A 14,455-nucleotide genomic window follows, 5' to 3' on the forward strand; every position below is an offset into this window, starting at 1 on the left:
TTTCATATTTTATATAATTAGAGCTAAAGTTTAATCCATTATAAAAAATGACTTCAGCACTTCAGTAGCATTCATTGCTAACTTTGGTCAATGCCACTCCACTTAGCTTTCACTCTTTCCTTGCCCTCTCTTTGTAAACAATGTTGGGTTTTTGGTTTTAATTTGTTTGCTTGTTTGTTTTTGTGACATGTAGTTAATTGATATTTAAACTGCAAATATTTTGGAAATGTTTTTCATGAAAGAAAACAATTCTCACATCATCTTACTCCTTCCACCTTCAGTCCAATCCTGGTATATGACTGAGTGCTTTTAAACCCGCACTGTTACAAAATCAGTTTTACACATATCATTGACTTGAATATTCAGCAGTTGTAGTGAGGCCATTCTTGGCATATATGCTGGCTTGCATGTTGTATCACAATTTTTTAAAAGAAAACCGAACATTAATTTATTTATATACAATAAAATCAAAAACACCTCTTCCTGCTCATTAATGCTCCTTAAGTGAGCAACAGCTGGAGTTTTCATAGATCTCTATTAAATACACTCAGTAGTTCCCCCTTCATATAGAAGGTTCCAACTACATTATAAAACCACTTTTATCCCTTGTAAGTAAACATGCAGAAAAAAATCCTCATTCTTTCAGATGCAGAAGGAATAAAATCCCATTGACAGTTTAGAATTCTTTCTGATAATTTCAAGTGTATTGCAAACTGCATTGAAAAGCAGAGTTAAGGTCACCTAAGAACATTTAACTCTGCCTGTGCAGTCCTCCCCTCAGAATAACCAGAGACAATTTTATCCATCCATCACACACTTTCATATGAGTCATACAGTGGTTGTTCAAATTATGACCTTCTTTACAGACATGCATAGTCCATTCAGAAAGACATTCTTTAACAATTCCTGATTACACCAATGGAATAGAGGAGAATCTCATTTTCTGCTACAGATTAATACTACTTGTACAAATGTTACAGTTTTGCATCAAAATAATACATAGAAACTTCTTAGGCATGCAATTTATGGGTCTTCTCTAGAAAGCGCAAAGGTTAGATTGGTGACAGTGTCATACCACAGACGTAACTTTTCGATTGGGCATCTGCAGACTACACAAAGAGAATGTCTTCAGTGTTACAAGTAGGAGGAAAGATGTAAAGATGAGACTATGTGGACATAGCTAAGAGTGTTTGATTGACTCATGCTGATTTTCCACGGTTTTTCCATTTTGTTTGTTTCTTAAAACAGGAGCTTAACTTTTTATGTCCATGTTTTTAAGGTTGGTTGGTTTTCAGCAGCAGAGTTGTCTTAGGCCATTTTTTGAAAAATGGAGGGAGGTATTAATGTGCAGCCTTAAATTGTCTCAGTAAACGTGGGTTGTTTTTGTTGTTTTGTTTCGCCTGAGACTGTATTAGGATATTTGTAGGTACCTACAGTTCCAGTTTTTTCTATATGGTGTAGGAAAAAGACTATTTTTTTTTGTCTCTCTCTTCCTGTATCTCCCAGTCTCTTTGCCAATCTCATAGATTTACAATGTGGTTTTCCCTGAGGAAGGGTGTTTCTGTGGTTTAGGCACTGGACTATGATGTCTTCCATACACTTCTTGTTTGACTTTGGGTCAGTCACTTAATCTCCCTGAGCCTCAGTCCTCTACCTGTAAAATGGTGATAATAGCACTTCTCTACCTCACAAGAGTGTTGTAAGCGTATGTTTCTTAATATTTGTGAGGCACATCAAAGAATAAGCCTATTACAATAAACATTCTTTGCTGTAAAACTTCATCTGGAAGAATAATAAACAACATTGCTAAACATCTGTCAAGAAATAAGTGTTACATCAAAGTGATATGCCTCATAGGTTTAAAAGCTGAACATGGAACAGATTTCCCCTCGTTATTCATTGCAAAAAGTGCTTAAACGTAAGATTCCACACTGATGAATATATTCTGCATCTCACAGTTTGGGTAAGTACCATATAGGACTATAGAAATGACTATATTCCAGCTGCAGCCTGAGGTCCATGTACCAGTGTATCATATCCCCAACTGTGGCTAGTACCAAATGTTTCATGAGAAGATAAAAGTAACCTTGAAATGGACAATTATGGAATAACTTGATGATAGAGAAAGTTCTTTAACAACATCACTAATGGTATGTCTACATTGCAATTAGACACCCGCAGCTCACCCGTGCCAGCTGACTCAGGCTTGCAGGGCTTGAGCTAAGAGGCTGTTTAATTGCAGTGTAAATGTTTGGGTTTGGGCTGCTGCCTGAGCTCTGGGACCCTCCCACCTCAGAGTCCTAGACCCTGGTGTCCAGCTTTAGCCCAAACATCTACACCATAATTAAATAGTCCTATAAGCGGAAGCCTGAGTCAGCTTGCAAGAGTCCATAGAGGGTTTTTAATTGCAGTATAAACATACCCTAAGTCAGGGGTCGGCAACCTTTCAGAAGTGGTGTGCCGAGTCTTCATTTATTCACTCTAATTTAAGGTTTCAAGGGCCAGTAATACATTTTAACGTTTTAGAAGGTCTCTTTCTATAAGTCTATAATATATAACTAAACTATTGTTGTGTGTAAAGTAAATAAGGCTTTTAAAATGTTCAGGAAGCTTCATTTAAAATTAAATTAAAATGCAGAGCCCCCCGGACCGGTGGCCAGGACCTGGGCAGTGTGAGTGCCACTGAAAATCAGCTCATGTGCTGCCTTCGGCTCGTGTGCCATAGGTTGCCTACCTCTGCTCTAAGTGTTTGACTTAAGTAGATACCACTTATCTAGTTCTTCTATTTCTAATGTAACTGTGGATGTTCTCATCAGGTTTATAAATATGTATTAGTTTCTTAATCCAACTAAGATCCTGACACAGAAATTGTACATTGTATAAACAAATTTCTCTTTATCAGTTTTTAAATTGTTGTCTTTAGTTTCATTGAATGTCCTCTTGTTGTTGTTGTTGTACTATAAGAAGCTAAATAGGAGTGCCCAATTTCTCTTCTATGTACCACTCACTATCATGTGCCCTCTTATTTGTCTCCTCTGCAAATTAAATAGTCCCCCTCTATTCAGTCTTTTCCTATGGAAATCTTTAATGCATCTAATAATTTTGGTCACCCATATCTGGAACCATTCTGTTTTTGCTCTATCCTTTCTGAAATATAGTTATCAGAACTAGATACAGTATTCCCTTTTATATAAGAAATTTTAATATTAGCAGTGTTAGTTTCTAACCCATTCTTCATACATCCGATCATTTTGTTTGCTTTTTTGACCACCACGATACATTGAGCATATGTTTTCCTGCACTGTCTACAAATCTGCAGAATAGAAGAACGAGGAGGGAATTGATAGGTGCTTTCAACTACCCGAAAGGGGGTTCCAAAGAGGATAGATCAAGACTGTTCTCAGTAGTACCAGATGACAGAACAAGGAGTAATAGTCTCAAGTTGCAGTGTGGGAGGTTTAGGTTGGATATTAGGGAAAACTTTTTGACTAGGAGGGTGGTGAAGTACTGGAATGGGTTACCTAGGGAGATGGTGGAATCTTCTTCCTTAGAGGTTTTTAAGGTCAGACTTGATGAAGTCCTGGCTGGGATGATTTATTTGGAGATTAGGTCCTGCTTTGAGCATGGGGTTGTACCAGATGACCTCCTGAGGTCCCTTCCAACCTTGATATTCTATGATTCTATGATAAATGATACTCAAGTCTTTTTTCCTGAGCAGTTGTAAATATTCTGTAGCAGTTGATATGGTACTGTAGCTACTCTTAAGAATGGAAGTATAATTATTGCAGAAAAACTATTGCAATACCTTTGATGGTGTCTGCAATTACAATCAATTTAATATGCTCTGTTTTGGCTAGGATTTATGCCACCATTTTTTTCCTGTATATATTCATAGTTTATATATTGGATATAGAGAGAAGAGAATAACGTCTAAATGCAAGTACTTTGTCCCTCCATGTTCTCATTCTTGTTAGAACAAAATGGCTGAAGAGAATTTTCATGAAATTTTCAATATTCTGCTTTTGGTATCTGACACAATCCTTTGAAAAATGACATGAATGTACAGAAAAGCAGAGCCTCATTATAATACAAATGGAGAGCATCTTTGTATCATAAAATTTTAAGTCTGAAATGCTCAGGCATTTAGGACTTTACATAAATCTGAGTGACGGCAGATATGCTAATGATCATCTGAACATAGGCTGGCTCAGATTAAATGAATCTACTTGACTTTATTTTCTTTGCAGACCACAGATGACATCCTGGTGGCCTCGGCTGAATGTCCCAGTGATGACGAGGATATAGATCCCTGTGAGCCGAGCTCAGGTGGGTTAGGTTAGTCAACTCTTTTATTCCTTTCTTTTATTTCATATTTGCATGCTGTAGTCACAAAGAATCTGAATTGGCAAATCTTTTCTTAAGCAGTGGGTAGAGATTGGATGACGGGCCTTCACTTATATACTTATAATATAGCCAATCCTCTCTCTTGGCAAGGATACAATTTGCAAAGTTAGCTAATGGGAGCAAGTTATTGGTACACCTGAGCTGAACATCCTTACAATGTGGTAAGTATTCAGCAGTACCCTCCAGTGCTCGTGTGTACGCGTGTGAATCTATCTATCTAGATAGTATTCACACACACATATATATATCTCAAATGAGGTTAAATAATATATTCTCTCTCCAAAAGGAAAAATGTTTACCACAATTTTGAAAGAAACAAATTTGTTTTTAAAAAGAATATCATACCCCATAACATTAAAAATAATCCAGCTGTCATATTAAAGTAATGTGAACTTTTTCCTTGAATGTGGTGGGTGTGAGTTGTTCTTTTATCATCTTTTTTGAATGGATGCCTGATTGTTCAATATTTGTCACAGCTCTTATTATTAACTAGGACTATGTGTTGGTTGCATTTAACTTGTCACTCACCTTAGATGACTTGGTAATATCTCAGTACTTGCAGTAACATAGTTTAGCTATCTGAAGTAAAATGGGTAAAATTTTATGTGACTACTGTATGCAGTTTAAGTACAAACAGAGGAAACTTGAACAATGGCCTGTATATTAAAGTGAACAACCAAAAGGAGCACTTCATCTTTGGTGCATAAGAGCAACTAGATAGGAAACACAATGATCATTTTTCTTCATCCTAGGAGATTTTTGTATCAGGTCAAAAAAGAGAGGGCAGATTTGGCCTCAGACATAGATATGCATTTCCCATTGAAGTCATATAGAGCCACATGCTCTCGTTCAAGGGAAGTTTCAGTAAAGGTGAATGAGATTGTAGCCTGTGCCTGTCCTAGTGATTGGTTGTTGTAGTCACCTCCTTCCTGGGTAATCAGTGAGAAGATGTACCCTATGGAACGACAGACTAGGTCATTAAAGGAACTTGTACGTGCCAGGTTGGTCTGCTAAGGTTTAAAGTGGGGTAAGACTCCTTGGGTCACAGTTCCTGTCCCTTCAAAGGAGTCTGAGTTATGTTAAGGAACGCCGTCTATGGCGAGAGAGATGAAATGTCAAGGCTAAAGTACTAGTACTTTCCAACCGACTAATGCATCAGCTTGAAAATTCCTGCTCTTTTCAGAACACCATTTTACTTGCAAAGGTGCTATAAATCATGGGCAGGACACACAGGCACTGAGACTAGAGTTTCTGTACACTTCAGAGTGAAAATAAATTTCCATAATTTATTCTAGTATTTCCTTCTTATTTTCGAATTCTTGAGGATAGGAACTCTGTCATTTGCCCATCATGGATCAACACTATATAACATTCTTCTCTTTTGTGGCTCTGAGCTCTTCGCTGGCCAGCTGCTAAATTAGGTCCATGCAATCAGACAGTGCTGTCCCATTAGCAAATCCAAGCCTGGGTGGCCACTGTACTTCTATAATCTAGTGTTAAAACACTTGCCTGCCCCCCTTGAAGGAAACAATAGCTGTGAAAATGTATTTACAGTGTCTCAGTCCTACAGCTGAAATTTTACCATCAGTCACTGTCAGACCAGACAAATGTCTCTGAGACTGTTTTAATCCGGGGGCACAAGGCTTCAGATCTCACAAATCTTACTGGGCCTGGAGCCTTGCACACTCATTTAGCTGGTGGGGGTAGTGGAGGCATGAGTAAAATAAAGTTTTGTGACAAGTTATCATTTCTATCCTAATTATGGCCCACAAGTGAATACAAATGTTGGTGTTTGTACACAGCCTTGCTGATAGCTTTATGTCCATTAGATTTTCTATTTCTTCTGATCAATCATCATCAAACAATGCTATTCATTTTCTGTTTGTTTAAGAACAGTTTCACTTTTTCATTTGTTGCATTCTCAATTGCCAATGCTTAAAAAATATTTCTGGATTGGTGCAATGCTAGAAATCATGTTCTCCAAAATGCCAATTATCTTGACTGTTTTATGCATGATAGATAATGTTATCCACATCCATACATGCGTTCCCCTCCATACTCTGCAATTCCCCAAAGAGTTGCCCATCTTCCTTTCTCCATCCAGCTGTTGGCTGGTCCAGTCCCTTTTTAGGGCAGCATGGGCCAAAGGAGTTGCTGTAGCCCTAAAGCAGCAGTAACTCCCCAGCACAGCTCCCTTCCAGACAGATTGTAATGGCCTTATCTACCTGAATAGCACCTTATTCTATGAGCCCCACTGATTTCAATGGGACTACTGTCTGTGGAAAACAAAGTACTATTCAGCATGCATAGGAGTATTGCAGTTTGCCCCCCTAGGCCTTGTGGGAGGGAAATGCAGTGCTTTTATGATGTTATCATGAGTCTTGTGATATTTGGTGATTGTCTTAAAGCCCCAGTGGCTGGGGAAACAAAAGGAGATTGCATGAGATTTCATTTAATCAAAAAGTGTTCTGCCCTTGAAAAGTTTGAAAACAGTAACAAGTGCAGCCTAAAGGCTCAGAAACCAAAAGGCAAAGAAAAGAACCCCTATATTACTATTATTATTACTAGAAAATTTATGATTTTTAAGTCAACCTCATGATTTGGGAGAGGGCTGATTCTTGATTTTTGAAAGCTTGGGTTGGCAATATTTTTAAATGGGTTCCTCCTGCCCTCTGGAGCTGGCATGGTTGAGGTCTGTCCCCTCAAGTCATTGTAGATACTGGGATTGCTTCATGGAGAGGTTCATTGCTGCTCTACTAATCTTTTCTAGTATCTGCTTTTGTGAAGCAGAGGTTGTGTGTGTCAGGATAATATGTTCTTATCTCCTGGCATTATTTTCAGACGCTTGTGGGCTGAGATCCCATTAAATTTCTTCTCTGGCTCTCTGACATCCATTCAGCCAGGGAAGGACCCACATTAGCGTAACAGGGAGAGGGGAGACAATGTGGCATAATTGGAATTCCCAAGAGGACATGGAGCTTGCACAGCAGGGATGCTGTGACAATGGACAGGGACCAAATTCAGCTGAAGTGTACTGACTGAGCCATATGAGGATGTTTACATAATGCTTGCTCATAATTTCCCTAGTTTAAGCCAAAGCTCTTAGTTCCACTCATGCACACGTCTTTTTTTAAACGCTCATTGAATAAATGCTGTAACAGCATGATCTTTCTAGAACTAGGAGAGAGCCATCCAAAAAAAAACAAAACAAAAGCCCCTTTAATGCTAAGGTCTACAAATTGAATTACAAAACCTTCTATACATGAAAAGGAAATGGTGACAGCCTGCTCGACGTACAGCTGGTGGTTATTATAAACATATTGATTGAGCTAAATTATTGAAGCCCCAGTTTAAAAATAAATCTAGTTAATCATCTCCTGAGAGAAATGTGTTGCAGAGTTCAGGGCTGCTAGCTAGCCATAGTGTATCACCATCAGCTTTGCTTTCTGTGCACCTGTCTTTTAAATAATAAATGTGAGTATGCGACTTGCAACAAATTTCATATGGGATATAAAAATATAGCACAGATTAGGAGCTGCTAAACTGCAATCCCATAAACATGTCTAGAACACGAAGTCACAAAAATTATAATTGCAGATTTCACTGTGGTGTACAAACTGCTAAATGTGCCATAATTGGATGAAGTCATAACAAATTTATTAGCATGCAAAACTTAGTGAACATATTTTATTTGCATTATGTTTAGCAAGAAAAGGCAACATGTTATGTTTTCTACAATATATTCTCACCCCTTGCCCTCTGCAAATCATTACTTACCCCAAATAATAAGAATAAGAATAATATCCTCTAAATTTCCCTGGCTGCTTCATCCAATAAATGAAGTCTTAAAACATAAAACACTTCATCATTTTGTTTTGTATGCAAGTTGTGAAAAATTGTTTCCTAGAAACCAATCCAAAAAAGAAGGCCCAGAATAGTCTGCTAATTCCACCTGATGAGCTGTGAAGTGATGGCTGGCAAATCTCCACTTTGCACATTAAAGGCTTTGTTCTACCTTCTCCCAGGCACTGTGCAGACCACAGCTTTCTATAGTATTTCAGTTAGGAATAGTGCCACACAGCTCATTTGATCCAATTATAATGGGCTGGAATTTAGTGTGCAGCCACTGAAGGTTTCCAAAAAAAATAAATAAATAAAAAGTAAAGAGATGAATATGTGTCCAAAATGGGTCAAATAAAAGCAAAGCCACTTTAGTTATTCAAGGTATTGGACCAGATGAGCAGAGTTAAAAATATTGGGTTCAGTTCTAAATTAGGCCCATTGATGTGTGTCACTGGGTGTCTTGGAAAAAAAAGTGCCAGCTGGTGCAAGTGTGTGGATATGCTGTAACAATTTTTTCAAGCTACCTGCAGATAACAATGCTTATATTAGAACTGATCCTCAACACTTCAAAGCCTCATCAGAAATGGGATTGGTAAAGGTGTCACTTGGCTGTTTGAATTACTGCAACCAGAATATACAGGAGTGGGAGCATTGGCGGGGTCATATTTCCAAGTGAAAACTTCTTTGTATCAGAATTATAGAATCGTAGAAGATTAGAGTTGGAAGAGACCTCAGGAGGTCATCTAGTCCAACCCCCTCTCAAAGCAGGCCCAACCCTAACTAAATCATCCCAGCCAGGGCTTTGTCGAGCCAGGCCTTACAAACTTCTAAAGACTTCCACCACCTCCCTAGGTAACCAATTCCAGTGTTTCACCACCCTTCTAGCAAAACAGTTTTTCCTAATATCCAACCTAGACCTCCCCCACTGCAACTTGAGAACACTGCGCCTTTGTTCTATCTTCTGCCACCTCTGAGAACAGCCTAGCTCAGGGGTCAGCAACCTTTTGCATGTGGCCAATCAAGGTAATCCACTGTCAGGCCATGAAACATTTTATTTACATTGTCCATCCACATGTTTTGCCCTCCCGCGCGCCAGCTCCTAGTGGCCACAGTTTGCCGTTCCTGGCCAATGGGAGCTGTGGGAAGCCATCATCAGGTAGTTTTTACAGCCCCTTTTCCACACTGATTCGTTGTTCTGACAGAGGAATAGGATTAGTGATTTGCATGTTATCATGTGAGATCCAACATGTGGACAGAGATACTAGGGACTCAATCCTGCAAGGTGCTGAGCACTCTGGCCTCAATCTAGCAAAGTACTTAAATATGTGCTTACTTTCATACATCTTGGCTGGAGTGTTCAGAACCTTGTAGGAAGTAGACCCAGGAGTGAAGGATATGGAGGCAGTGGATTGTCAGACATCAAAAGTGGAAGCACTACTATTAACAGCTGGTCTACCAGCTTATTTCAGTGAATCCAGGTAGCTCTCATGGTAAAGTCCTGGTCTTGGAGGCAGAATAGTGTGTGTGGTATGCATTGCACATTTGTTACTTCCTACCTGCCTACATTTTCCCTGCAGGTCAGTTAAATAGGATAAGAGATGAATTAAAAAACATAACCCCAATCTGAATACCAACAGATTTTGAGTTGTGGATCCAGTTCCAGACTTCACTTGATCCCTCTTTCTCTAATGAGCAGAACCTAAATCCTGACTCTGAACAGCCTGAGTCCATCACTAAACATGTTTTGGTTTTTTTCATTTCCTATCACAAATTGTTGAGTTGCAATAAACAGTTGCCACTTTTCACCACTATAATGGGAACACCAGGAAAAGTGATTCCTATAATGTATATCAGTTTAAGTACTCTGTATAGCACCCCTTACAATGGCAAACTTAAACTCCAATGAAATTTGCATTGACTCTACTGACTTTTTGTTTCTTTTAGTGAAGTTCATACCGCTGAATCCTGCCCGATTTTAAAACTCCCTAAAGTTAAAATCCTAGCTAGTCATTTTTCAGAGTGTTTCATATTTTGGGCCAAATTCTCCTCACTCCAGTTTAAGTAACACCGGGTATGAGTGAGATCAGAATCAGGCTCACTGCAGGGGAATTATGACTCATGACCTTTCTGGCTCAAGACATTTAAGAGCATTCATTCTCCAATCAAATTATATTGCAGTTTTTTGTGGGTTGCCAATATTTAAAAAAAAAGTCACTGAGTTACTATTGAACCAAGCTTATTAAATGGGTTCACTGTAATAAGCACACATACATACGCACCTGTAGCACAGCCTGAGTATTGTGCTTTGCGTGGGAAGCTCCAGTGGGGCAGGAGGCGAGGGAGGATTGGAGTTGGTATTCACCTCACCTACATGGGACTCCAACAAAGTCTCTTGCTGGCCAGACTTTCAGCCTGTGGGCTGGAATAACAGCCACAACTCTTCCACTCAATTCAGAGGAGTTAAGCTACTGGACCTAAGTAAATCCAGCTCCAGTAGCCTCTCTGTACCATCTTATTAATGGCCAGTGTGGTACCACTCTTTCAGTTTTCAGTTGAGGCTTTAATGGCTCGACAAGCTATACAAGGGTTGCTAAAGTTTAAGAAAAAGACTCCTCAGGTATATGCCCTAGGTGGATTCGACAGAGCTATGCATTGTGTTTGGGCTTTGATCCCCAGAGTCCATTTCATATTACCACTCCCCATCTGATGTGTGGCTACTCTACCCACATCTCTCTCCCATGGAGGAGCAATCCCAGGCTGAAATGATGTGTAAGGCCTTTTACAAACCTTCTACAGCTAGATACATTTCACCCATTACAAAGAAGATATTTACCATGAAGAGGGCACATCTCATCTATTAAATAATTAATCATAATTATCTTAGAGAAAATATCACTCATCATATCATCTTTGTAAGACTGGCTTTGTTCTACATTTTTTTTTCCTCAGAAGAACCTGCAGTTCCTCAGAAGCCAATTTAATTATCCTCTAATAGCCACCAAAATTGCTGTTAAAATTGCACAGTTTTAAGTAAATAACAAAAAGGTGTGACTGACAACAATGTCACATATTACGTGAATATTAATTCAAAAATGTACTGATCCTTTGTCAATAGACTGAGCTATTAATGTCTATCAACCAGAATTATAGGAATGGCACATTTCAAGCCCCCAGCAAAAGAAACATTTTTTAAAAAGTTCTAGAAAAAGGCAAGGGTGAAAACTGATGCTTGGTCAGTTAGATCAATGCTAAGCCAGACTCTGACAAGATTCTCCTTCTGGCCATACACGTCATTGAGTAACCAGGGTTAGGGAATAGAATTATAGCTTTTCAGCCATCACTGAGTGCATCTGAATGCTACCAATGAAGCACTGTTATGAAAGCAGCCAGAAACAATGGCAAGAAATTAAACAGGAATTTTTTTCATCAAGCAAATCATTTTTGATAACTTATTTCTCCTTAAATGTTTTTGTTTGTTTGCTTGCTTGTTTGTTTTTGGTCTCCAGTTGTGGCTGTTCCTGCTAACACTGCTGTTGTTCATATCTCTAACACAACCATGCTCTGTACCTTCTCAAGTGTGCATGTTTTCTTTCCTAGTATGAAGGATATCCACTCAGCACAAGCTAATTTTTGAAACAAATAAAAAAAGCCACCTGTTAGTGATAAGTGCATTTTAAAAATAGAATTCTGCTAACCTGGGATGATTTGCTGAATGCATATTACTCAGATCTAGCTTTGATTCGAAGTCCAGGAATGCACTCTTAAGAGTTCTGTACTGAGAGACACTGACTACAAATCAGAGCAACATGAATGCATCTGAGGACAGAATTTGTGGGCCTGATTTTCCTCTTGCACATAGAAGTTTACACCTGTGTAACACCAATAACCTCACTGACATTTTAAGCCCAGTGAGTAATGTTGGATCAGGATCAATGGAAACCATTTGAAATCCTAAATTATACCCCATGCAAGCCCATTGACTTTGGTGGAGTGTCAGTGTGTAATTTAGGGCAGGATTTTGCAATGCAGTACTTGCTGGAGTTGGGTCCTTTCGCATTATACACCAGTGAAAGGAGCACATTTAATAATGATTATTTGTTATTTTTATTGTGGTGGTGCCTGCCTCGTGGTCCCAGTCATGGATCAGGGCCCTATTGTGCTAGGCACTCTACACACACACGCACATACACCAGAAAGATGGTCCCTGTCCAGAAGTGTTTACAACCCAAGTAATTTATACCATTTCCCATAAATTCTCTGCAGATTAGACAAAAGCTTTATTCTGTCTTTATGATAGTTTGTACAAATCAGCCATAATATAAACAGTGAGTCAGCACAAATAGACACATTAGACAATGCTGCTGAAGGAGGTAATTCTTGCCTTACCATGAAAGAAGGCTCTATTTCTTCTTTAAAACCATGGAAAATAACATACTTCTGTGACTCAGCTGTGAGGGAATTCAAAGTCAGAGCTGTTATAGATTGTGCTGTTATCTAGGATATCTCAAATGGAATATGAATGGAGCCCTTAATTCAGATAAAGGACCAAATCATGCTTCCCACTCCATAGCCCTGATCCTGGAAATCACATAAGCAGCTGGAATCATGTGTGTAAGTCCCGTTGACTTACTTCAATGGAACTTAATTATGTGCTTTAGTGCTTTCCTAAATCAGGGCTCATGAGATAAAAGGTCCCACACATAGCAAATGAATACGATTCCTCATGTTCTTTTGGAGCAGGAGTGATTTTAGAAGCCCTCACATTCCCTGCATAATATGAAACCAACTCCATGGGAGTTAGATGAGGCAGGCACTGAGTGTGTTAGAGTCTGGGAGCATATTCCAGCCTTGAGGATGTGGTAGGGATGTCATTCTGTAATCAGCAGGGAGGAGGGTTTCTACCCCGAGTCCTGTTACTTGGGCAATGTACTTGGAAGAAGATTTGGCTCAAAATCCATTAAGGGGTTGATATATAATGCCCATTTTCTGGAACGTGTATTGTTCCTATGCTTCCTCTAGGAAACATCACTCCTTTCTCAGAAAACACTGACATCAGCCCATAGGCAGCTGTGTCCTCCTCATCCTAACAGTTGTTGAGGGGGTGGGAATTTTAAATAAAAAGCATTAATATTCATACATTTGAAACAGAAAAAGAAAAAAGAAAGAACAAGAGGAAGGAGATGCTACAGAAAGACATCCAGAATTCTTTACTATTACCCTTAAAATGTAGAGAAACAACAATAAAACAAAAAGGCAGAGAGCAACTTAATTCATTTAAAGTATATGAGGCAGATAGTTTTGAGCCATAAAAGATAGAATTGTTATCTTGAGAGAAAGAGAAACAAGTCTGACGCAAAGCACAGCAATTATTGAATGAAGCACAGTATCGATCTTAAAGCAAATGCCGACTACCACCTGCCTGTGGATACATGACCATGGTCTCTTTGAGGAAGCAATTTTGCTTTGCATCAGGTAATAAAATGATCTGTATCACAATGTACAGTGCATGCACAACTTAAATATGAGAGTAGGGACTGTGTCATTAAAAACCTTTTGCAATTCTTTATTATTAACCAGTAAATGAATGTACCTGTATCTTCATAGCATTCAAAGTCAGATGCATTCATCATTCATGGAATAGGACAGTAGGAATTACTTGTATTTACAATCCATGTGTCATCTAGAATTAAAATCTACAGGAGTTATTTCTAAGAAAGAGGATAATTGGTATTTATTTTTATTTAATTTCATGTATGCATTATCTGGATGAGTTTGCTAACATATTTTAAATAGATAGCATTTCACAGGCTTTAAAGTGCTTCAGAGTTGGTTAATTATGTAAAATCCATCTCTATCAATCTGTCTCTCTGTTTTTATCTTATTTACCTTTGTTTGTAATAGCACATTTGTGACTAAGTGAGAGGTCTCTATCCAATTAATCTTGCCCACTATTGGGACATGAAAACTTGTCCACTCTCTAGCATCTTTGTTGGCCATCTCAGCAACAGGTCAGTGACCTCCAGTGAAGAATGATCTATACTTTCACTCTTGAAAAAGTAGGGTGATCCTTCCAGGTCAGGAAGGAGGCACACTGGCAGGGGAGCATAAGAAAGCATGCATTGCCATTGTCCATGGAATTACAGGAATCTGCAGATAAACAGAGAAATTCAGTCTTCCAGTACTTTTCATAAATGCTAAATACACTGAT

At 38.8% G+C, this 14,455-nt stretch overlaps 1 protein-coding gene across 1 annotated transcript in view; it reads left to right on the forward strand.

Moving 5' to 3' along the window:
• Positions 1-14,455, forward strand: part of NRXN1 (neurexin 1) — a 1,285,455-nt gene that overhangs the window by 1,257,418 nt on the left and 13,582 nt on the right. Inside the window, 1 exon segment of the mRNA XM_030557741.1 lies at positions 4,248-4,326. Within this exon segment, the coding sequence (XP_030413601.1) occupies positions 4,248-4,326 (79 nt within the window).

This window comes from Gopherus evgoodei, chromosome 3 (assembly GCF_007399415.2).
Source record: "Gopherus evgoodei ecotype Sinaloan lineage chromosome 3, rGopEvg1_v1.p, whole genome shotgun sequence".
Classification (NCBI taxonomy): domain Eukaryota; kingdom Metazoa; phylum Chordata; order Testudines; family Testudinidae; genus Gopherus; species Gopherus evgoodei.